The 23,507-nt window shown below is 42.8% G+C and overlaps 1 protein-coding gene across 1 annotated transcript in view; it reads right to left on the bottom strand.

Moving 5' to 3' along the window:
- The window catches only part of Dhx57 (DExH-box helicase 57), a 54,008-nt gene that overhangs the window by 12,935 nt on the left and 17,566 nt on the right, over nucleotides 1-23,507 (bottom strand). Inside the window, exons 7-17 of the mRNA XM_051164383.1 lie at nucleotides 22,059-22,180; nucleotides 20,284-20,479; nucleotides 18,229-18,353; nucleotides 16,461-16,594; nucleotides 15,488-15,542; nucleotides 11,522-11,730; nucleotides 8,847-8,963; nucleotides 5,366-5,462; nucleotides 4,498-4,671; nucleotides 3,556-3,756; nucleotides 135-411 (exon numbers count right to left, since the gene is read on the bottom strand). Of these exons, the coding sequence (XP_051020340.1) occupies nucleotides 135-411; nucleotides 3,556-3,756; nucleotides 4,498-4,671; nucleotides 5,366-5,462; nucleotides 8,847-8,963; nucleotides 11,522-11,730; nucleotides 15,488-15,542; nucleotides 16,461-16,594; nucleotides 18,229-18,353; nucleotides 20,284-20,479; nucleotides 22,059-22,180 (1,707 nt within the window). The remainder of the gene's footprint in view (nucleotides 1-134; nucleotides 412-3,555; nucleotides 3,757-4,497; nucleotides 4,672-5,365; nucleotides 5,463-8,846; nucleotides 8,964-11,521; nucleotides 11,731-15,487; nucleotides 15,543-16,460; nucleotides 16,595-18,228; nucleotides 18,354-20,283; nucleotides 20,480-22,058; nucleotides 22,181-23,507) is intronic.

Genomic DNA, 23,507 nt, shown 5'->3' with positions numbered 1-23,507 from the left:
ATCAAATATTGTGTTCTGAAATTTTTCACATCCCACATACAAGCAAATTTTTATGGGTCTTACATACCTCTGAAGCCTAAAGATTCCTTTGAGACTTGTGACATAAACTCAAATTTAGACAAACATTTACTTACAAAAGGGGACTTGAAGGCCAAGCTGGCAGCAATGGTGAGAGCAGGGTCCAGACAGCGGAAGATAGACCCGAACAGCATCAGTTTGCCGATCCTCACGTCCACTGGCAGGGAGGCCAAGTGGTAGCCTAGAGGGGTCAGTTTTTCATCTGGAGTTAAGGCGCCCAAGTCGCGCAGCCGTACTTTTGAGGCACGAAGAGAATCAATATGTGGCGGTTCAATGAGCCGAGAGAACACGGACTGGAGATTATGAGTGTTAAACATTTCTAGAATTTTAATTCTGGAAAAGAAAAGAAAATCATAATTTGTAAATTTGATAGCTGGTAGAATGAAGCGGAGGGATAACTTTTCTTTCTTCTCCTCCTCCTCCTCTTTTTTTGTTTTTTTTGAGACAGGGTTTCTCTGTGTAGCCTTAGCTGTCCTAGACTTGTTTTATAGACCAGGCTGGCCTCAAACTCACAGAGATCTGACTGCCTCTGCCTCCCTGAGTGCTGGGATTGTAGGTGTGTGCCATCATGCCCAGCAACTTTTGTTTTTGAGTGAGAAAGAAATGTATTATTTATTTATTTATTCTTTTTTTCTCTCTCTCTTCTTTTTAAAGAGATTGACTTAAATCATTTCTAATTATGTGTAGGTTGATCTGCATGTAGTGCAAGTGCAGGTGCCATCAGAAGCCAGAGGTGTAGGATCCCTTGGAATTGTAATTACAGATGCTTGGGAGCTTCATGGTGTGGGTGCTGGGAGCTGAGCTCTGGTCTTCTGGAAGAGCAGCAGGTGCTCTTAATCACTAAGCCATCTCTCCCACATCTCAAAAATGCTTTTTTTGTTGTTGTTGCTCTTTTGGTTTTTCAAGACAGGGTTTCTCTATGTAGCAGTGGTTGGTCTGGACTCTTTGTGGACCAGGCTGGCCTTGAACTCACAGAGATCCACCTACCTTTGCCTCCAGAGTGCTGGGATTAAAGGCGTGTGCCACCCTGCCTGGCTCAGAAATGCTTTTTAAAGGCACACAGTAAGGTTCTGAGAAAAATAGAAGCAGCTTCCCCAGTTCTAGGATTATAGGCAGGGGTCATCATACCCTTCAAGCTGCAGTGCTGCTTTAGGCAAAACATTTTTTAAAAAAATATTTATTTATTTATTATGTTTACAGCGTTTTGCCTGCATGTACACCTGCATGCCAGAAGAGGATATCAGTTCTCATTATAGATGGCTGAGAGCCACCATGTGGTTGCTGGGAATTGAGCTCAGGACCTCTGGAAGAGCAGCCAGTGCTCTTAACCTCTGAGCCATCTCTCCAGCACTAATCAAAACATTTAAAAATCTCTTGTCCTCTAGTTTTCTTAGCAATAAACTACAGAAACACTTGAAGTTTTGAACTTATCCATTTAAAATTTCTTTATATAAACTTTCAAAACTACTTTTATCTCAACAGTGGGTTCAAATTATGAAAGAGAATTCAAATGGTGAAAGAAGTGATGGTATGGGCATGGGATCCTCAACACTGCTGGGGGAGGGAAACTGGTTCAGCTGCCATGGATGGCGGGGTGGAGGCTCTGCAAAGAAACTGAAAACAGGACTACCATATGACCTAGCGCTTGCACTTTGTTTTTGTTTTTTGAGACAGGGTTTCTCTGTGTAGCCCTGAGTTTCCTGAAAACTCACTGTGTAGACCATGGCTGGCCCTGAACTCAGAGATAGTTGTGAGCCATGATGTGGATGCTGGGAATTGAACATATGTCCTCTAGAAGAACGGCCAGTGCTCTTAACCACTGGGCCATCTTTCCAGTCACATAAAGAGATCCTAACATTCAGCCTACATTACAAACTTCCTGAGACATGATGGTGATGATGATAGCTGACATTTGTAAAGCAAGTATTATATGTCAGGGATTAAAGGCATCACTACTGTCAGGCCTTATAATTTTTTTGGAAGTTATCAACGTAGATAAAAGTTGTTTTTCTTTTCTTTTTTTTTCCAAGACAGGGCTTCTCTGTAGCCTTGATGGTCCTGGACTCGCTTTGTAGACCAGGCTGGCCTTGAACTCACAGTGCTGGGATTAATGGTGTGTGCCACCACTGCCCAGCAAAAGTTGCTTTTCATTAATGTACATATATTTGGTACTTAGCTTTTTCACATGAGGTATTTCACTAGAGTGATGCACTGACAGTGATAATGTACTGAAATTTCACATAGGAAAAGAAGGATAAACTATGCTGGCAAATAGGATTTCCCCAACTTTTTACTATTGAATGTTTCAATAAAATCTCTTATGTTACATGTACTACCCTTCCCCTCTCATCCTTCATGAGTCAATCAACTTCCAAAGTTCTCTCAAGTCCTTTCAGCTCCCTGCTGCTTGCACCAGCATTGTTTTCATGCTAAGCATCAGCTGCTCCCCAACTGCTTTTGTTTGTTTTTGAGATGGATCAAAGCCAGGGTCCTCCTGCCTGACTCTCCAGTGCTGGGATTGTAGGTGTGTACCATCCTTCCTGGCTTCTTCCTCAGTTCTCATCTTTAAGAGTAACTATGGGGGGCTGGAGAGATGGCTCAGTGGTTAAGAGCACTGGCTTCTCTTCAAGAGGTGCTGAGTTTAATTCCCAGCAACCACATGGTGGCTCACACCATCTATAAAGAGATCTGATGCCCTTTTCTGGCCTGCAGGTGTACATATAGATAGAGCATCCAAATACATTAAATAAATAAATAAATCTTAAAAAAAAAAAAAAAAAAGAAAAAAAAGAAGAGTAACTAACTATGGACTAGTATTCCTGTATCTTATAGTATACCTGCTACCTGAAGGAAGGAAGGAAGAGCTATGGGGCTGGGATTATAGCACAGTGGCAGAGTGCTTGACTAGCAAGCACAACACCCTAGGTTCAATCCCCAGTGCTTAAAAAAACAAAGAGCTTTATACAACTAATCCTTACCTACTTGGTTATTTTTTACCTTCTCTGTTAACAATCGGATAGGAGAACATGAATAATTTGCATTTCTTATGTATCACCAAGCAATTTTTCACGAACATTGAATCGAATCTTGTTTAGCTCATGTAATATTGAGTCTGTTCAACTGCTCACTAAATCTTATTTTATGACACTTGTTCATTAGTTACTAATGGTGTTGTAAACTTGGTTTACTTTTCTCTAACTGATAATGGGGTGGTACATTTTTCCCTGGAGTGCTGTGATGTTTATGTGTCCCCTGGCAAGTCAAGTTACTTTCCTAACTTACAAATGTTTTTTTGAGCTTTATTGTAGGGCCACTTTGCAAATGTGAGAATTTTTATGTGCAGAGTTAAAAGGAAAGGAAAGGTCCACATCGACATGCTTTTCTTTTTGCAAATGAATGGGAGGAAAAAGAGAGTATGAAACTTAAGTAGAAGGAGAAACACCTGGACGTTTGGGAAGCAGAGCATGCAAATGTAACCTTAAGCACAGCTGTTCCAGGGGCACTCTCTGTATTTCTGGTAGCTGCTGCTTTAAAAGGTGGTGGCTGTAGTGGTGGCTTGTGAATAAATGGAAGCAGACTCCAGACGCAACACGGCCAGCTCGGCCTTTTCTCTGCAGAGCATTGGCTTGAGACACGAATGTGTCCTCTAGACTTTCCATCCCCTTACCAGCATCATATCTAAAACAGAGAAGGAAATAGAAGATTGAGTTATTTTGTATGTGTGTGTATAGGTGAACTTGTGTGTCTGTGAGCCGGAGGATAACCTTGGCTGTAATTCTTTAGGCAGTGTCTCTGTCTCTCTCTCCCTCTCTCTGAGACAAGGTCGCTTACTGGCCCAGGACTCCACAAGTGGGGATGGCTGACCAGTGAACACCAGCGATCTGCATGCTCTCCTTCCCCATGCCACCACAACTATCTTTTTCTTTCCTTTCCTTTCCTTCTCCTCCCTCCCTTCCTCCTTTCAATGTGAGTTCTGGGAATTGAACATAGTTTCTACAAGAACTTTACTGAGTTACTTTTAGGAATACTGTGAAGACTACTGGGCATGGACCAGCATTTTACTTAAGACAATCAATCACCTTACTCACAGAGATCACAGTGCTCTGTTTATTCTAGGACTGTGGTGTAACTAGTGTTATTTAAATGCCATCATATACCACTACACACATTTTCTTTAATCATGAAAAACCATATTGGAAAATTAATCCATTACTTCTGAGGCAAAAATGTTAAGTGTTGCATCCTTGTTTGACATTGAATCACACACAGTTCTGTGTGTATGTGCCTTTAACTGTATGTATGTTAACACACAGTTCTGTGTGTATGTGCCTTTAACTGTATGTATGTTAACCTTTAACAGCTATGCTATCCTAGATGAGGTATCTGCAGTCCCTCTGTTACTTCACCAGAAAAGAATACCTTTTCTCTTTCATCTTTCCAGAATCGATGACATAAACAACATCATCAATGGTTATGGATGTCTCAGCAATGTTGGTGGAGATTATAATCTTAGTTACGCCTACTGGAGGTTTCACAAACACTGCCTGCTGCTCTTCACTGGATAGAGATGAGTGAAGTGGATGAATAACACATCTAAAAGGAAGTAAAGCCACAGTAAGGGTTCAGGCGCACGGTGTTTAAACTGAGCTGCAGTGGGTGGATTTCTGCTGAAGTTAATTAAATGACTTCAAGAGACCTAGCGCTCCGCATTGTGAGGGCTCCTTCTGATCTTACGAAATACAGCCTTCCAGAAAAAACCTGTCCCAACCTGGGAAAAGTTTTGGGGTTAATTCAGTTGTAAACCACAAAGAGGAATAAGTGATTGATATTTTATACATAACAAGCCTGAAACAAACTAACCAGCAAAGAATTATCTTTTGCCTTTAGTCGGGTGGGCAAAGTGGGAGGCAAGTTAGGGCATCCATTGCTAAATTTCTAGGAAGTGTTTGTTAGCTAGCTTTGATGGTGGCACACCCAGTGACTGGCGAAAATCCTTGTCTCTCACAATGGCAGCAAGTCTTTGTTATTAATGCTGGCCTTCCTCAGCTTCTCTCCCGAGGAATCTGGCAACTGAAGCTGCATGCAAACTTGTGTGTCACTGTGATCAAGTGAAGAGAAATGTCTGTCCTTGATGGAAGAGAGTAACATTTCCTGGACACAGAGGCCTGCCCAGTTCCAGCTGGCATGAACACACACGTCTAAGGACGGTAAGGGCCATAGGGACCCTTCTGCTCTTCATCTCTATAGGTGGCTGCAGCGGATGACTACGAGAAAGCGAGTGGCTTACCGCTGACTGCGTCTGTTGTTGAACAGAGAGTTACACTGGAGCTGTTCATAAAGCATCTTGATTTCTGCTAGCCCTGGTAAAAACACAAGTATAGCACCTGGGTATAAAAAAGGAAGAAGAAATTAAGATAAATGGAACAAGGAACACTAATACAGGCCACAAAAGTTTTTAAACCAATAATCTGATAGTTTTTCACTATCAGTTTTTCTTTGTAAAGACTTAGTATTTGAGTGATATGAAATTACATTTTTGTATATACTCTGAATTAATAAGGACAAAATAGAGTAGTATTACCCCTTTCCAATAGAAAACTGAGGTATAGGGAAGCATACCTTAAGTTATACAAGAGCACTAGCTAAGTTCTCTGTGTGCATGCGTATGCACGCTTGAGTGGACTGAAAGATCTGAGGACTGAAACCAGCACCTTGCATACACTGAGCCAGCTAAACTGTTCCACATACTTCCTCAGGACCTGGCCAGTACAGTCATCTCTGTAGAAGAGTGAACCTTCAAGACTGGAAGATTCTTCGGTTAATGAAATCCAGATGTTTTACTGGATATGATAAAAAGAAACTATAACTGGTGATCTGATCAGGCTAAGTTCAGACACATTTGAAAGAGATAGTATATTGCACTCGGGAGGCAGAGGCAGGCAGATCGCTGTGAGTTCGAGGCCAGCCTGGTCTACAAAGTGAGTCCAGGACAGCCAGGGCTACACAGAGAAACCATGTCTCGAAAAACAAAACAAAACAAACAAACAAACAAAGAGATAGTATATCAATTAGCCATGTTATATTAAGCACTGATAGCCTTTAAAATTGTGCATTAAAGAAAATGAGCAACACTATGAGATTATGATTTCTGCCTAACAGCAGTCCCTGCCCAATAATTACTTTCTTTTGTAGAGTTCTTTTTTAATAATTGATTTATTTTTATTTTATGTGCACTGGTGTTTTGCCTGTATGTATGTCTGTGTGAGGGTGTCAGATCCTGGAGTTACAGACAGTTGTCAGCTATCATGTGGGTGCTGGGAATTGAATGAACCCTGGTCCTTTGGAAGAGCAGCCAGTGCTCTTAACCGCTGAGCCGTCTCTGCAGCCCCTTTTGTAGATGTGAGAGACAGAGTTTCACTTGTTAGTTCAGGTGGTTTTGAAGCCTGTAGTTCAGTCTGGCCTGCAGCCCATGTGGACTCTCCTGTCAGTCGCCCCAGTGCTGGGGTGACAGGTATGAGCCTCCATGTCTAGCTTTCTCCTGCGCTAACCTCGTCAGTGAAGTCTCCCTCAGTCTCACGTATGTAACAGGATGTCCACGTCAGCTGTGTAGCATGGACGGAAAACAGACCTCCTGAACTCACACCTACAGCCATGCTTACTCTCGCCATGAAACAAGGATGGAGTCTAAATTATCACAAAAACAGCTGTCTTGCAGGGATTTTTTTTCCCCCCACACACACATTACCTCATTTGCCCTTCACAGACACCTATGTAAGAAGAGTGTCAGAGGAGGACACTCTACTCAGTCCTTGGCTAGGTGGGAGAGCTGTAAGCTGATTATCTCAACACAGACTTCAAGGGTCTGGCAGATCCATCCCATGCTCCTCTGTGCTAAATGACACAAGACTTAGAGGGGTAAGACAATCTGTGTATAGATGGGAACGTGTTTATATTTCTACCTACTTTATCATCATCTAGTCCTGCCTAGTGGCTTGGCCACCAGCTGGGGATAGCTCTCAGAGTCACCAATATATCACCGATTCTTTGTTGTTATTTTTTGAGGTCTGCCTCTTCCTCCCAATGGGATTAAAAGCATGTGCCACCATGACTAGTGAATTTTGGTAATTTTCTAAAATTTCTTTTTGGCTGGTATGTTTGTTTTCAATAAATCTTTTTATTTGGAATGAAACCAGGCCACCAGTCCATTGGTAATGCATTAGCAACACCTGACAACTTGCCAAGAGAAGAGAAATAGGAACTTAATAATTTACATGGCTTTCAAGTCTCCTTAGAAAATGTCACGATGATAAAGACTAAACTGAGAGAGCAGCATTACCATGATTTTAAGTAGTATGTAATGAGCATATATATAAAGTCTTTTATTGATCTGTTATTTCACTCAATCCACACCTAACCTTAAATGAAATTTTCTTTTAGCTAGGCATGGTGGTCCAACCTTTAATTTTAGCATTTAGTAGGTGGAAGCAGATGGCTCTCTGTGAGTACAAGGCCAGCCTGGTCTACACAATGAGTTCTAGGCTAGCTAGGGCTACAGAGTGAGAACCTGTCTTAGAAAAAAGTTTTATACTTAAATGTTCCAATAACTTTCCTAGGAGCTGAGAAATACAGGGTGAACAAGAAATTTTTTTTGTTTGTGTTTTTTCAGACAGGGTTTCTCTGTGTAGCCCTGCCTGTCCTGTAACTTGCTCTGGAGTTCAGGCTAACGAACTCAGAGATCTGCCTGCCTCTGCTTCCTGAGTGCTGGGGTTAAAGGCATGCACTACCATGCCCAGCAAAATCCCTGCTCTTAAGTTTACATTCTACTGAAGGAGATGGGTCAGTAGCAAATAATTTCAGAGAGTATAAATACTAGTCACTTTGGATGTTATGACAGAGTTAAGAGTGGGGACGAGATCATAGGATGGCCTACAGTGGGGACATGTATGAGGACACCCAACTGACGTGAAAGACTCAGCCAAGAGAAGATCTCGGCTACACTGAGGATAAGGAGCTACAAGTGAAATGAGGATGGGTAGCATGGGAAGAGGACAGGAAGTAAAGAAAAGGGATGACATCGGCCAAGCATGACCTGTGACTTTACCCCTACCTCCTACCTCCACCTCCCAAGTGATTAGCGCCCCCACATGTACTGCCACTTTGGTTTATGAGATACTAGAGACTGAAACCAGGGGTGTCTGCATGCTAGGTAAGCACTCTACCAGATGAGCTACACACACAGCCTTATTTTTACTTTTTTTTGTTTAGTTTTTCGAGACAGGGTTTCTCTGTGTAGCCCTGGCTGTCCTAGACTCACTTTGTAGACCAAGCTGGCCTGGAACTCACAGTGATCTGCCTGCCTCTGCCTCCCGAGTGCTGGGAGTGTGCACCACCACACCTAGCCTTACTTTTACTTTTTATTTAAAAAGATTTGTTTTTAATCTACATCTACATAACAATTATATGTGGCTATGTATATGTGAGTCTAGGTGCCTCTGAAAGCCAGAGGCATCGGCTCTCCCTGGAGCTAGAGTTATAGGAGGTTGTGACTGCCCACATGGGTGCTGGAACTGAAGTCAGGTCCTTTGCAAGAGCAAAGTGCTGTTAACTGCTGTGCCATCTCTCTACTCTCTGTTTTTAAAAATGTTTTTAATCTAGTTTGCACACAGCTCAAACACTCAGGACTAAGTGTTTAATATGTGCACCATTGGGGGTCAGGACTAAGTGTTTAATATGTGCACCATTGGGGGCCTGAAAAACAAAGCAGTTACCTGGAGGGTAGGAGTGCTTGCCGTCCACAATCCACTCCAACAAGGCCTCTATTAACTCCAGGTTCACCTTTTCAAAGTCCATGACAGACATCGTCTTAATGACTGACTTGCTCACTCCTGAAAGAAAGGTAAGAATCAGAAGAATTACACCTCCTATCTGTGAGGTCAGTGAGTCTGTGCTGGTTCAAGAGCAGAGGAATTCACCTCCCTTCGCCCCTCTCTCTCCCTGTCTGTCTGTCTGTCTTTAAGAGCTAGCCTTAATTCAAGATGAGGGTCACTGAAGTTTTGATCAGCTTGCCTCCCTCTCCAGTGCGGGGACTGTGTCCACACAGCAGCCCGTCTGATTTATGTGTTCCTGGAGGGCAAACCAAGGCTCCCTGCCAGGCACGTACACTGTGTTAACTGAGTCACTTCCACAGCCCACACATATTTCGTGTTTCTTGAGCAAGGACGCAAAGAGAAAGTGTTTGCCCCACTGTAACATTCTCTTACTTTTTCTCCTTTCACCATCATATATTTATTCAACGGTTAAGATTTAGAACAAAATTCAGTGAGACACATTTTAGAAACTCCTTCCAGAGTCAATCAAAGCCTGAGTCAGGCCATCTGGAAGCCCAGGTAACAGTTACCACAGGAAGATACAAACAGAGCATAGCTATTTCATTAGCATCTTACAACAGGGCTAAACTCTTAGGTCCCTTCAAGACAGTGATGGAAATTATGGCTCTTCCTTGAAGGATGCAAGTGAATGAACAAACTTCCTCAACGCTGGGTGTGGAGTGGTGCATGCCTTTAATCCTAACACTTGGCAGAGGCATGCAGATCTCTGTGGGTTCAAGGCCAGCCTGGTCTACAGAGTTAATTTTAGGCAGCCAGGACTACACAGAGAAACCCTTTCTTGAAACACTCTTTCCCTCTCTCCCCAAAGAACTTCCTATGCACTGGAGTCTTAGCAAAAGCTGCCTCTGCTCTGCGGGTCTCTCCTACACCAGAGGCCCAGTTTCAGCTAATTGAGTGCAGTGAGTCTCAGGCTCTTTTTGCCTGTTGTTATGTGCCCCGCCCCGACCATGTGCTGAAGTTACAGGTGCTCAATGACATGCCTGGCTTTTATTCGAGTGCTGGGGATCTGAACTTAAGCCTTCATGCGTGCGCAGCAAGCACTTTACCCACTAACCCATCTCCCTTGTCCAAGATTGACATTTTCAAGATTATTTTGTAGCATGTCCCTCTATTTGGCTTTATCTGATATTTCGCTATAATCAAATTACATCATGGAATGCCAGGCGTGGTGGTGCATGCCTTTAATCACAGCACTTGGGAGGCAGAGACGGGTGGACCACTGTAAGTTCAAGGCCAGCCTGGTCTACAAAGCGAGTCCAGGACAGCCAAGGCTACATAGAGAAACCCTGTCTCAAAAAACCACCAACCCCCCAAATTACATCCTGGATTTCTGACTGAAATACTACAAAATAATGCTGAATTTTCAGTGCATGGCTGAGGTCTGCAATCTTTGCTTGACCATCTAATTAAGATTCTCCCCTGTGTAACTCCTCTTAATTCCTTTTGTAGTTAAGTCACTCATGGAGAGATATTTGAGGCTATTTAAGTATTGGGTAAATTTTACTCACCAGCTTTAGCAGTATACATAAACTTCGAAAATTACATATTTAAACAAGATTTATATATAAAATATAAAAAATTAAGATTTATTTATTATGTAGTGTTCTGCCTGCATGTTCACCGGCAGGCCAGAAGAGGGCACCAGATCTTATTACAGGTGGTTGTGAGCCACCATGTGGTTTCTGGGAAGTCAACTAAGGACCTGTGGAAGACCAGCCAGTGCTCTTAACCTTCAAACCATCTCTCCAGCCCCTAAAACAACATCTTTAAACATTCCTCTTTTAAACACATTTTAGTTGTGTTGTTGGGATCCCCTCCTCCTGTGACATGCTGCACCTGGCCACTGTTTGGCCTGCTAGTTCCAGTTTCTAGCTCTCTCCCATTCCTGCTCTTTTCCCTAGACCTCTATGCCTTCTTCATCTTTTATAAATCAGATCCTCTAACCTGTTACTCCTACAGGTGGGCTGGTTTTCCTTTCTCTCTATCAAAGACATTAAAAAAAAAAAAAAAAAAAAATCAGAGCTGGGCACAGTAGTGCATGCATGTAATCCCAGTACTCAGGAGGCAGAGGCAGGTAGATCTCTTGTGAGATCGAGGCCAGCCTGGTCTACAAAGTGAGTCCAGGACAGCCAGGGCTACACAGAGAAACCCTGTCTCAAAACAAAACAAAACAACCCAAACAAAAACCTCAAACCAACTCCAGCTGGCAGGTGTGGTAGCTGTAATCTACACAATAGAACTGCTGTTTTTTTTTTTTTTTTTGCAAGACAGGGTCTTTCTTTGTTAGCCTTGGCTGTCCTGGACTCACTTTGTAGACCAGGCTGGCCTCGAACTCACAGCAATCCGCCTGCCTCTGCCTTCCAAGTGCTGGGATTAAAGACGTGCACCACCACGCCCGGCTAGAACTGCTTTTGTAAGTTTAAAGTTGTTTTGACAAGTTTAAGGCAACGTTACTATAAAATTAGTCCTATTTCTCTTTTTCTGGATCGTGGTGGGAAAGAAATGACAAGAAACTTCTGGCATACTCACTAGCATTCCCACAGTAAGCACATTACCTTTATAGCGGATCAAGAGCTGCTTGAAATCTAACTGCTGATCCGGTATTGTGTCGCTGACGGCTTCCTCCTCATCCTGGAGTTGAAGGGCCAGCCTCAGATCTTCCTCCACTTCTTCGAATGCAGTTCTGTTGTGCCTGGCTTTAAGCTTTTCCTTTGCCATCTGCTTCATGGAGCGCGTATATGGGCTCCCGTCCTGTAGCACATACCTGAGGGAAGAGATGAGGAATGTGCCTTTGTGCTCCTGCTGAGGAAGACAGACATATTCTCCCAGCTTGTTTCCCCTCAGCGGAATGCTGCTCTGTTTCTGCTAGCTCATGTGTTACCTTCTGGCCAGCCAGGAGTTTGTTGGCTGTGCCCTGTTTCTGGTTGGGAACACACTGGAAAGAATGAATGCCAGTGGTTCTGTCTGATGTTCTTATCTAAATCAAATAAGGCTATGGAGGAAAGTCCTACGCAGGAAGAACAGCATTCAGAAGACACTTGAGCTGTCCTCAGTTGCTCTGCCCCTGGTTTTAACTCCTTCTTCAGAATCTTACCCACCTCCCAAGGGCTCCAACTATAATTCTAAAGCCGCTCACTCCACCCGTCCAACTGAATGTAGACTTGAATTACCAGTTCTTTTCTGAACATTGCTACAAGACCATCTTCAAACACACTGCAGGAGTCTCTTAGTATTTCTTACAGACAATACAATTATATGGTAACATGGAAAAGTCTACACCTGATACTAAAAGCTCTAGGTCTGCCACTAAATCACCATGCCATGGAACTTTCGAGAGTCCGTGATCTGGGAGCTGACTGACCTGCCTACAAGTTACTTCCCCTGGAAGTCTAAAGGTTTCTCAAGGCGCTGTGAAAGGGAGGCTGGGAGGACAGTGAACGGTGGGCTCTCTTCTTTCCTTCTACCTTGCTCACCAGATAATTCCCGTCTTAGTTCTCATTTCTTTTTGCTTCTCTGCAAGACTTATTTATAGAAAGGGTTCTATAGTTTTTTTTTTTAAAGAAGTCTAAAAATCCATGATTCTATAACCTTTGACTTCCTCTAGCTCCCTCTCACCATCAATGATCATATTCTCTTTTTACATTCAGCATTCATCTTGTTAGCATTTACAAAATCAGTGTTTTGCAGCGTGCATAGCGGTGTGGTGTGGTGAAGAAAAGAGCCTTTCAAGAAACTTGCAACCAGTGAGAACAGACCAAGACAGTCACTATTCTGCAAAGCAGATCAGAAAAAGTACCATTAGAGGTGTAAAAACATGCCCACAGCCTCTAAGAAACAAGCAGGTAGGAATTTCACCAAGGTAGCATTCCAGCTCAAGGTTAAAGGATGACCTGGAAACAAAGAGGGACAAAGGAGTAAAGACTAAGGACACAGCAGCCTGGTGCTGTTAAGGCTTGTACAGCAGGCTGGTAGATGTCAGTGGTGTTTTCACCCTAGGTTTAGTAGTTAATAACAAAGATCCTGATCTGGAAATGTTTGTGACAGAAGTGACAGCTACAACCCTATGACTCTGATAGTCAACAAGGATGGGCCTAACAGTAAAGAACATGGCAAGCACCACAGCCTGGAGGAGTCTCAGCTCAGAAAGCCACAGGAAAATTTGTTTGTGTATAGCAAAATTAACGTTCCTACCCAATTTTGAAATCATATAGGTATTGCTCCCTTCTTTGTTGTTATGTGTATGTGTGTACATGTGCATGTGCATGTGTGTGTACACACACGCACGCATACCTGGATGGAGTCAGAGGACTATTTGTGTAAGTCAGTTCTCTCCTTCCACCATGTGGGTTTCAGGATCAAACTCAAGACTGTCATCTTGGTGGCAACTATTTTTACCCTCTAAGCCATCTAAGCCTCCTCCTACACACACATATCCTTAAAAAATAAATTTATTTATTTACTTTTGTTTTTTTGTTTTTTTTCAAGACAGAGTTTCTCTGTGTAGGCATCACTGTCTTGAAACTCACTCTATAGACCAGGCTGGCCTTGAACTCACAGAGATCCACCTGCCTCTGCCTCCCAAGTGCTGGGATTAAAGGCATGAGCTACCACCTGGCTCTTAAAAATACTTTGTGAGATTTACTTTTTTGGGGGGGGGAGGGGTGGTGAGCACCTGCTAGCTCAGAGAGACAGAGAAAGCACCCAGCTGACCTTCCTACTCAGCTCACATCCTGATAGAAAAGGCCCAAAAAGCTCAGCTCACAGCCCAGGAGGAAAAGGCCAAAAAATCCAAGGCCAAAGGCTTGCTAGCTTAAAGCCTAAAAAGCCACAGGCCAGGGAGCTGAAGCGCTCAAGAGCTAAAGAGCTAAAAGCTAAAGAGCCCAAGAGCCCCCTCTGCTTCTACAGTTTTAAAGAGCCTGTTAACTCAAAGTCCCTCCTGCTCTTTCGTCCCTGGCAGCTGGTTTCTTGCTCTGTGTAAGATTTACTTTTAATTAGTTGTGTGTGCTGCATGTGGGCATGTACATGTGTGTGCCTGGTGTCTAGGGAGCCCAGAAGTGTCAGATGCCCTGAGAATGGAGTTACAGATAGTTGTGAGCAACTATGTCGGTGCTGGGAATTGAACCTATGTCCTCTAGAAGAGCAGTCAGTGCTCTTAACCACACAGACATCCTAACATTCAGCCTACATTACAAATTTCCTGAGACATTATAAAGATGGTAATAGCTAATATTTATAAAGTATGTATTTTATGTCAGACATAGTTCTGAGCACTTTGTTTGTTTTTAGTTTTAATTTTGAGCCATGTAGGTACCTGTAAAAGCCAGGAAGAGAGTTAGATCTCAAGAGCTGACGTTACAGGCAACTGTGAATTAGCCATCCTAGTTGCTGGGAACTGAACTCAGGGTCTAGTAGAGCAAGTGCTTTTTTGTTAATGCTGGTTAATCTTTACTAATTCCTCAACTGGTCCTTGTAACCCAGGGAAGTGATAATATTAATAGACCCATTTGACACATGATGGAACTGAGATGCAGAAATATTAAACTACTTGTCAGAGTAAGTTAATAGCAAGTAGACTTAGGCTGGAGAGATGGCTCAGAGGTTAAGAGCACTGTCTGTTCTTCTAAAGGTCCTGAGTTCAATTCCCAGCAAGCACATGGTGGCTCTCAATCATCTATAATGAGATCTGATGCCCTCTTCTGGAGTGCACGTGCATATGCAGGCAAAAGACTACACACACACACACACACACACACACACACACACACACACACACACACACACACACACACATATCTTTAGGAGAAAAAAACAAAGACAAAAAACAAGTAGGACTTAGGTGGGCGTAGTGGTGCATGCCTTTAATCCCAGCACTTGGGAGGCACAGGCAGGCGGCTCTCTGTGAGTTTGAGGCCAGCCTGGTCTACAAAGTGAGTTCAAGACAGCCAAGGCTACACAGAGAAACCCTATCTGGAAAAACCAAAACCAAACAAAAAAGTAGGACTTAAATACAGAGTCTATTTGCTTACAGAAAGAGGAATACAAAATACTCAATAGAAAAGTTAAATGAAGCCGGGCATGGTGGCATACGCCTCTAATCCCAGCACTCAGGAGGCAGAAGCAAGCAGATTGAGGCTAGCCTGGTCTACAAAGTGACTCCAGAACAGCCAAGGCTACACAGGGAAACCCTGTCTTGAAAAACCAAAACAAAAAACAAAAAACAAACAAACAAACAAAAAGAAAAGTTAAATGAGAGCTAGGCGTGACACACACCTGTAATTCCAGCACTCAGGAGGCAGAGGCAGGTGGATCTCTGTGAGTTCGAGGCTAGCCTGGTATACAAAGTGAGTGCAGGACAGCCAAGGCTACACAGAGAAACCCTGTCTCAAAAAACCAAAAGACCAAAAAAAAAAAAAAAAAAAAAAAAAGTTAAATGAAAAATGAAAGGTAATTGAGGAAGAAGGTTAGTATCCTTTAACACAGAAGATAAATAATAACTGTGCTTACAAAGATTTTCTTCTTACCTTGTCACAGCAATTGCATCCTCCAGAAAGAATTGATCAACAGGAAATGCGCGACCTAGAAAGACAAGAAAACAAACTAGAAAGGCAACAGAATACTCAGTAGGCTAGCTAGAATTTTGTGTGTAGTTTGTACACACTATCTACATATTAAAACAATGCTTGGAATAATAAAGTATTTTGTTGTTTTTCTGAGAAAGGGTCTCTCTACATAGCCCCGGGTGTCCTGGAACTTACTACATAGACCAGGCTAGTCTTGAACTCACAGAGATCCCTCTGCCTCCTGAGTGATGGGGTTAAAGCTGTGCACCACCACACCCAGCTTAAAAGTAGTCATAAAAAGCTTTGATGACAAAAATTGGTAGGCATAAGTTCTAATAAGTAGAGAGAACAGAAGTGGAAAGAAATGATAATTTGCTAATGGGACTTTAAAACTCATTACCCTGTTTCTTTCTTCCACCTCTTCTCCCCTGAGACGTTAAGCATTCGAGACTGTATTTAGACCCAGCATGTGCTTCCTTCTTTTCATCTGCTGTCACCACTTGCAACACAAGCTCCAGTAATGCTATCACTTCAGGCACTATTTCCAAATTGTCCCTGTGGTAATGAGTCAACTGTAAAAGCCAGGCCCTGGCTCAGAGTGCTAACTATTCCACAATGAGGCTATGAAAGCACCAAAAGAAAACACAGACTACCCAACTATCCTCCCTCTTTATGATAGTTATTCCTAAAACATACATTTTGACATTAAAAATCTTAGAAATCCTAAGAACTAAGATATTAAGAGTTTATATAATACACAATAAAAATCTAGCAAGTGTATAAATTACTCCTCAGCTGCTTTATATTACGATGTTTTGCTGTATCACTTCTCTAGAGACAGGTAGAAATACCTCACGTTTTGAATGAACTTGCTTACTTAAAGGGATGGAGGCACAGCCACAGAGTGAGCTGGTGACCAGTGTGCTTCGGTTACCTGGTATAGTGATAACGGGGCAGTAGCTGAAATACTTTGAGAAGAGCCCAGCATCCAGAGTTGCACTCATGAGAATGACCTGGAGGGTGGGTCTCTGCATCACAATGTCCTTCAGAACTAGCAGTAAGAAGTCACTGGAGATAAGAGAAGACACCCAAGGGTCAGACAAATGCAACATAGGAAAGCTAATGACTTGTATGTATTTGTAGCACTTAAACCTTAAGGGAAAAGTATAAAACTAAGATGTGCCACAGTCCTGGTTGAGAAAGTTCAGAATTTAAAAATACAGAACATTAGTTCTCTTCAATTAAATTCAGTGCAATACCAATCAAAATGTAATCGGATTTATCACTGAACTTAATCATTCTGATTCTTTGTATCTATACATATACAAAAGGCACACACAAAGATTTTCATTATGGAATGCTTGTGAGAGCAGAGAAACAGAAATGGCTAACTGCAACTGCATCCAGTCTATGGAAAGGCTTGCAGGTGCTAAAAGGCTAAGCTAGAAGTCTAGATAATGACACACACACTCCCGAGCCTTTTGTTAGTGAGGACAAACCACAAAACCCTCCATAAACTGTGGAGTGCTGCACTCTACAGAACAGCAATACTCCAAGCCACATCTGTAACCAGTGCATACTAGCCCTCACCCTCCGCCAATCATCAACACAGCTGACTTCTACTCAGTGTCACTCTGAGTGTGCCATTCCACTCAAAACCCTTCAGTGACTTCTCATCAGCTGCTTACTACCATGGCTCTCTGCAGTATGGTCTGCTCCCCACCCACTGCGCTTCAGCACTCCTTTCTTGCTGTTCTTGAGGAATGCAGCTCAGGGTCTCTGCACATCAGTAACATGCCAGAATTCCCCTCACTTCCTTCAAGCCTTTACTTAAAACATGGTCAGCAAGGCCTTCCTTGGCTAATCTACTTAAAATTCCACCATGCATTTCTTATTGTCTTTACCCTGGTTTATCGTTTCTTCTTAGAACTTACCAAATGCTCAATAAATACTTTTCAACTAAAAACATATATTTCTATAAAAAGAAACCACCTGAAAACAAATGGTCTCTAACTAAGTAACAGGTAGTCTTATAAATTCTGAATGCTTTATTAAGGTTTATAAGGCCTTTGAAGGTTTGGCTCCTGTTTCTTCTCCCTCCTGCCATCTTCTCTTTTATTATCTACTCCTCAGCCATGTTGGTTTTCCTCGGTTCAGGCTTCACCCGGCCCAGGCCCACTGCAGAACGCCCTTCCATTCTGTCTGTGTTCCCAGCTGTTAGATGGGATTCCCTTTCATGTTTCAGTTTAGTAATTAAAGTCATCTCTTCAGAAATGTGGTCTCTGACTGTCTTGTGGCATCATTCTCCATGGCTCCTCATTTCTTTTTGCTCTCAGACCATGAAGACGAGGGGAACTCCTTATGCTCCATTCCCAGCAACTGCTACACTACTGGGCACTTGAGGTCGGTGCTGAGTTCATGAACTAATGCTTATAGCATGACCAAAAGGACAAAGGAAGCACATATGGACCAACCCTCTGGGACACAGCATGACGCCCGGGAGGCTCTCCTAGAGATGGACATGCCCTCTCCAACCACTGTGCTGCTGACCTTGGAGATGAAGAGTGCTGCTTCCCATTCTAAGGTAACCTTCTTATGGCTTCCTCACCACTAAGTATTAAACTCAACTGAAAGCAGGTGACTTTTTCAGCCATGTCTTCCTTTTATAGGAGTGGTGTCCATTAGAAAAACCTTCCTTTTACCTTTCTTCTGTCCTCTCGTGAACTTCATCAACAATGATGTGGGTGACTCCCTGCAGAGTTGCATCTCCTTCTAGCCTTCTCAGCAGCACTCCTGTGGTGCAGTATAACAGTCTAGTGGCTGAGGACTTACACAGAAGAGAGCATTGTCACACATTAATGAGATTTTGAAAAAGCAACTATTGGCAAGCCACACTGAATGGGCAGGAATGAGCAACATTAGAACCAATAGCAATTCCATTTAATACAAAATTATATGTGGCAAGGTGAGGTGGCACACACCTGTAATCCCAGTAGCTGAGGGAAGCAGAGGCAGGCAGATCTCTGTGAGTTCAAGGCCAGCCTGGTCTACAAAGTGAGTCTAGGACAGCCACGCATACAGAGAAGAGACCCTGTCTCCAAAAACCAAAAACCAAAACCAAAAACCAAACCAAAACAAAAAAAGCATATGGCTTCTAGCTAAGATCAACAATATACCCTTGGCACAAGCCAAGGAAAGACTGCAGTGAGCACGTGAGCTTCCTGGAGACAGCCACCGTTCTGCATGGCTGTGATGGGTGTACCTTGGAGAGGCATGGGCACAGGGGCTTTGTCTCCATATTGCTTCTTGCTGCTGCTGTGCCTTCCCATACTTGTCATTTTTGTATCCTTCATATATGTGGCATGCTGTGATTGGGCATGGGGAGACCCTCACTGCCTATAGTCTGGTGTGATTGCTTCCTGGGAGTTAGCCCACTTTGTTGGGTGAATTTCCTGCAGATTGATATGAAGATGAACTTTCATGAAATAATACTGTTTAGATGAATTGATGATTTTATAATTCCTGATAATAATTTTATACAATTTCTGATTTGATTCAAGTAATTTTAGGCCCTCCTGCAAAATAGCAAAAGCTCCATAGCAAGTTCTGTGACTATTATTGTGTCACAAGCACATAAATTGTACTAGGGCTGGAGAGATGGCTCAGAGGTTAAGAGCACTGCCTGCTCTTCCAAAGGTCCTGAGTTCAAATCCCAGTAACCACATGGTGGGTCACAACCATCTGTAATGAGATCTGGTGCCCTCTTCTGGCCTGCAGGTGTACATGCAGGAAGAGCACTGTGTACATAATAAATAAGTGAATAAGTCTTTAGGTAGAAGAATAGGCTTGGGACACACCTTCTTCTGCTTCATATTAAAACTGTAAATTTAAGACTCAGAAAAAACACCCAAGTGGCTGGGCAGTGGTGGCGCATGTCCTGTAATCCCAGCACTCAGGAGGCAGAGGCAGGCAGATCTCTGTGAGTTTGAGGCCAGCCTGGTCTACAAAGCAAGTCCAGGACAGCCAGGGATACACAGAGAAACCCTGTCTTGGAAAACCAAACCAAACCAAACCAACGAACCAAAACTCACCAAAGTACTATTATAAAATTTTTGTTTGTTTTTTGAGACAGGGTGGATATAGTCCTGGGAGTCCTGGAGCTCATTGTGTAGACCAGGCTAGACCACATAGAGAGCCTTCTGCTGCTGCCTCTCAAGTGTTGGGAGTAAAGGCACGCAACACCAGGCCTGATTATAAAACATTTCTTCAAAGTGGGTGTTTAAATCAAGTCTACATTTGCTTCAGCTTTAACAGCAAGATCACTTCTGCTAATTAAGAATAAAAAGCCAGGGCTGGAGATGGCTCAGGAGCACTTGCTCTTTAGAGGACCCAGGTTTGCTTCCCGGCTCCTACATGGCAGCTCACAATCATCCATAATTTCAGTTCCATGGGATCCCATGCTCTCTTTTGGCCTCATTAGATGCCAGGCATATATGCAGGCAAAACATGTTATAATATATATAATAAATATATAAATCTAAAAAGGTTTTTAAAAAACCTATATAAAGCATATTTGGTGCAACCAGATAAGAGTCGTTACATCAGAATGCTTAGCAAGGGGTCTTAACCCCACTGAAGGTGATTATTAATAAACTACAGGTTCATATCCCCAACTGTCTGTCAATGTCCAGATCTCCAGTTCCTTATGTCTGAAAACAACTGATTCCAATTACCAGGAAGCAGCAGAGCATACACACCTTGACGCTTTCCAGCCGAATCTGGTACCCCACAGTCAGACCCACCCTTTCTGCTCTTTCTTTAGCCACACGTTCAGCAACAGAGATTGCGGAGATTCGTCGGGGTTGGGTACAGATGATGTTCGCCACCCTCTCGGGTGGCCCATTTAGAGAATTATCCAGAATGAACTGTGGAATCTGTGTGGTTTTCCCACATCTGTATGTCAAAACAAAGGAATCCTAAAATGAAGTTTTCAAGGGCTAGTTAACAAAGCAATCACAGGCAGCAAGGAATCCAGTGCTAACTAGAGCCGTGCTGCTCAGCTAGTGCCTACGTCCTAGGAACAAGGCCATCAAATGAGTCCAGTGTCATTCATAACGAGGGCTCTGAAAAAGACACAAGATCTAAAAATGCCTCTAGGGATGTGAACTCTGATATGGGTCCCAAAGAGAGTGCTAGCGTGTGATTTTTAAGTATTCTAGGCGGCTTGAAGACTGTTCCGTAGTGAGAGTGCTTGCTGTGGAACATGAAGACCTGAGCAAAAGTCCCCAGGACCTCAGTACTGGGGTAAGGAGGCGGGGCAGAAGGACCAATGGACAAAGGGGCTTGCTAGCCTCTAGCCTAGTTCCAGGTTCAAGGGATTAAGACAGAGAGTGACAGAGCAGGACATCTGACATCCTCCTGTGGCCTCAGGAACCTGCACATACAAGCCTCCTCATACAAATGCATTTTTTAATGATTTGCTTATTTTTATTTTATGTATACTGTGTTCTGCCTGCTTGTGTGTATGTGTGACAGTGTCAGATCCCCTGGAACTAGAGTTACAGACATTTGTAAGCTGCCATGTGGGTGCTGGGAACTGAACCCAGGTTCTCTGGAAGAGCAGCCCGTGCTCCCAACCCCTGAGCCATCTTTCCAGCCCCAGTACAAATGTCTTTTATATTCTTCTCTTTGAGGTGGATTGATTTGGCCATAAAGGGACTGAAATTTAAAAAAAAAAAAAAAAAGAAAAAAAAGAGAGAGAGAGAAAGTGAAAGATATAAAATTACTACTATCTTAGTTGAATCTCTGAACAAATGCTTTGTGTAATCCTGAGTAAAAAACTAAATTAAGCCTGAGAGTTGCCCTGGATAAGCATGTTTGTTTTTCATAGAGAGTATGGAACAGAAAAAAAAAAAGTTACTTAAGTTGTCATTAAAAGAAAACAAACAAACAAACAAACAAACAAACAAAAACCCAACAAGCTCTAAAGAAAGTAGGATGAATGCAGAAGACATGCAGCTCTCAGGCTGTTAGAGCAGAGCTTCCCTTCTGGCTAACAGTGAGCCTTGTGAAAGCCTGCAGCCAGCCCTTCTGCATTAAAGCAGAGGGCAGAGGGACGCAGGCACAGGGTGAACGCCTGAGTTCCAGGTCAGGTGTTTGTTCCTTGGCCCTGATACTACAGAAGACAACCACCTTCATGGAATACCACTTAATTTTTTTTTTTTTTAAATATTTATTTATAATGTACACAGTGTTCTACTTGAATGTACCCCTGCAGGCCACAAGAGAGCACCAGATCTCTTTGTGGATGGTTGTGAGCCACAATGTGGTTGCTGGGGATTGAACTCAGGACCTCTGGAAGAGCAGTCAGTGCTCTTAACCGCTGAGCCATCTCTCCAGCCCCAATACCACTTAATATTGACAGCAGAAAAAAGATGTGCAGATTTAAGAAAAAGCAAGCCTGGTCATGGCAGCTGCTACTCCTGCCCTACACGTACACTACAGCCACATTCCAAGTAAACCACTTTCTTACCCAGTCATACCACTTATGACAACCACTTGGTGCTTGCTCAACAATTTAAGAATGGTTTCTCTTTCTTCCCAAGCAGGTAGTAATTGTCTTTCTTGCAGAATTAAGTGGAACTGTCTGGAAGCCTAATAAAAAGCAAGGAGAAGGCAGCAGTTGAGTTACTTTTAGTCACCTTTCACAAAACTCAACTCAGACTCCCACGATGGGGTATTTCCTTTCTGCTTTTCCTTTAGCAATTTGCTGTCACAGTGCAGACACGTTAGGCCTGGTTACAGGGGCTTCGGTTAGAAGGCTGGCTGCTGTAAGCACTGGAACCTACAGTTTTCCTTATCTAAACAAACGGAAAGGTATAAACCCTTGCTTAGCACTTATCTGATCCTTCCCAATGAGAATATTTATAACAACACTACAATAAAATATTTTTTCACAGAACAATTCATACACACATTGTCTAATACAGCAACTTGGGCTACATGAAGCTGCTGCACCCTTGAAATACAGAATGCTCTTCCAAGGAACTGAACTTATTTCAATGAGTACATTTAAATGTAAATGGCCAGAGCTCGGCAGGAGCTACTGCAGTAGACAGCACAGCTCTACACCATATCAGACTTTCCCTACATCAGTAATAAGAGCAATTGCCAAAGCTTTCTTTTTGGCCATTCACCATAACTATGTAAATCAGCTTCACAATACTGGCCAATACTCTGAACACTGCACTGTATGCTGATATTATAGGGGAAGAGAAGATAGATCATAGACAGTTAGTAGGGACAGGGGTGAAGTTAAGTAGGAAGGAAACTTCTAATGTTTTATAGCATAGCTCAGGCTGAGGCTGGGGGAACAGAAGTTCAAAGTCATCCTTTGCTACACAGTAAGTTCTGGCCAGGCAGGGCTAGAAACAGGTCTTTAAAAATAATGGTTTTTGCATATATCAAAATAGCTAGATAAAGGAGTTTTTTAATGCTCTGAAAGAACTGCTAAGTGTGTAAGGAGACACAAAAGCACTAATCATATCATATCCATGTATTGAATGTCATACAAGTATGTATGTGTCAACTAAAAATAAAATCTTAAGAGTTGGAGAGACAGTTCAGTGGTTAGAAGCCTGTACTGCTCTTTCAGAGGGCCAGAGTTCAATTCCCAGCACCCACATCAGGTGGCTCATGACCATGTGTTAAGTCTAGATCCAGAGAATACAATGCCCTCTTGTGATCTATGAAGGTACCTGCACACATGTGATGCACACAAATGAATAAATATTGATACTCTTTACAAATAAAATAAAAACCAAAAAAAAGAAAAAAGAAAAGAAAAAAAGAAATATAAGCTGTGCACACATCTTAATCCCAGCACTTGGGAGGCAGAGACAGGCAGGTGTCTGTAAGTTCAAGGCCAGCCTGGTCTACAGACTGAGTTCCAGGACAGCCAAGGCTACACAGAGGAAACCCT

The sequence above is a fragment of the Acomys russatus genome, chromosome 1 (assembly GCF_903995435.1).
Source record: "Acomys russatus chromosome 1, mAcoRus1.1, whole genome shotgun sequence".
NCBI classification, from domain to species: Eukaryota; Metazoa; Chordata; class Mammalia; order Rodentia; family Muridae; genus Acomys; species Acomys russatus.
Note: the sequence above shows the minus strand (reverse complement) of the source record. Positions and strands in the feature narration are given on the sequence as shown.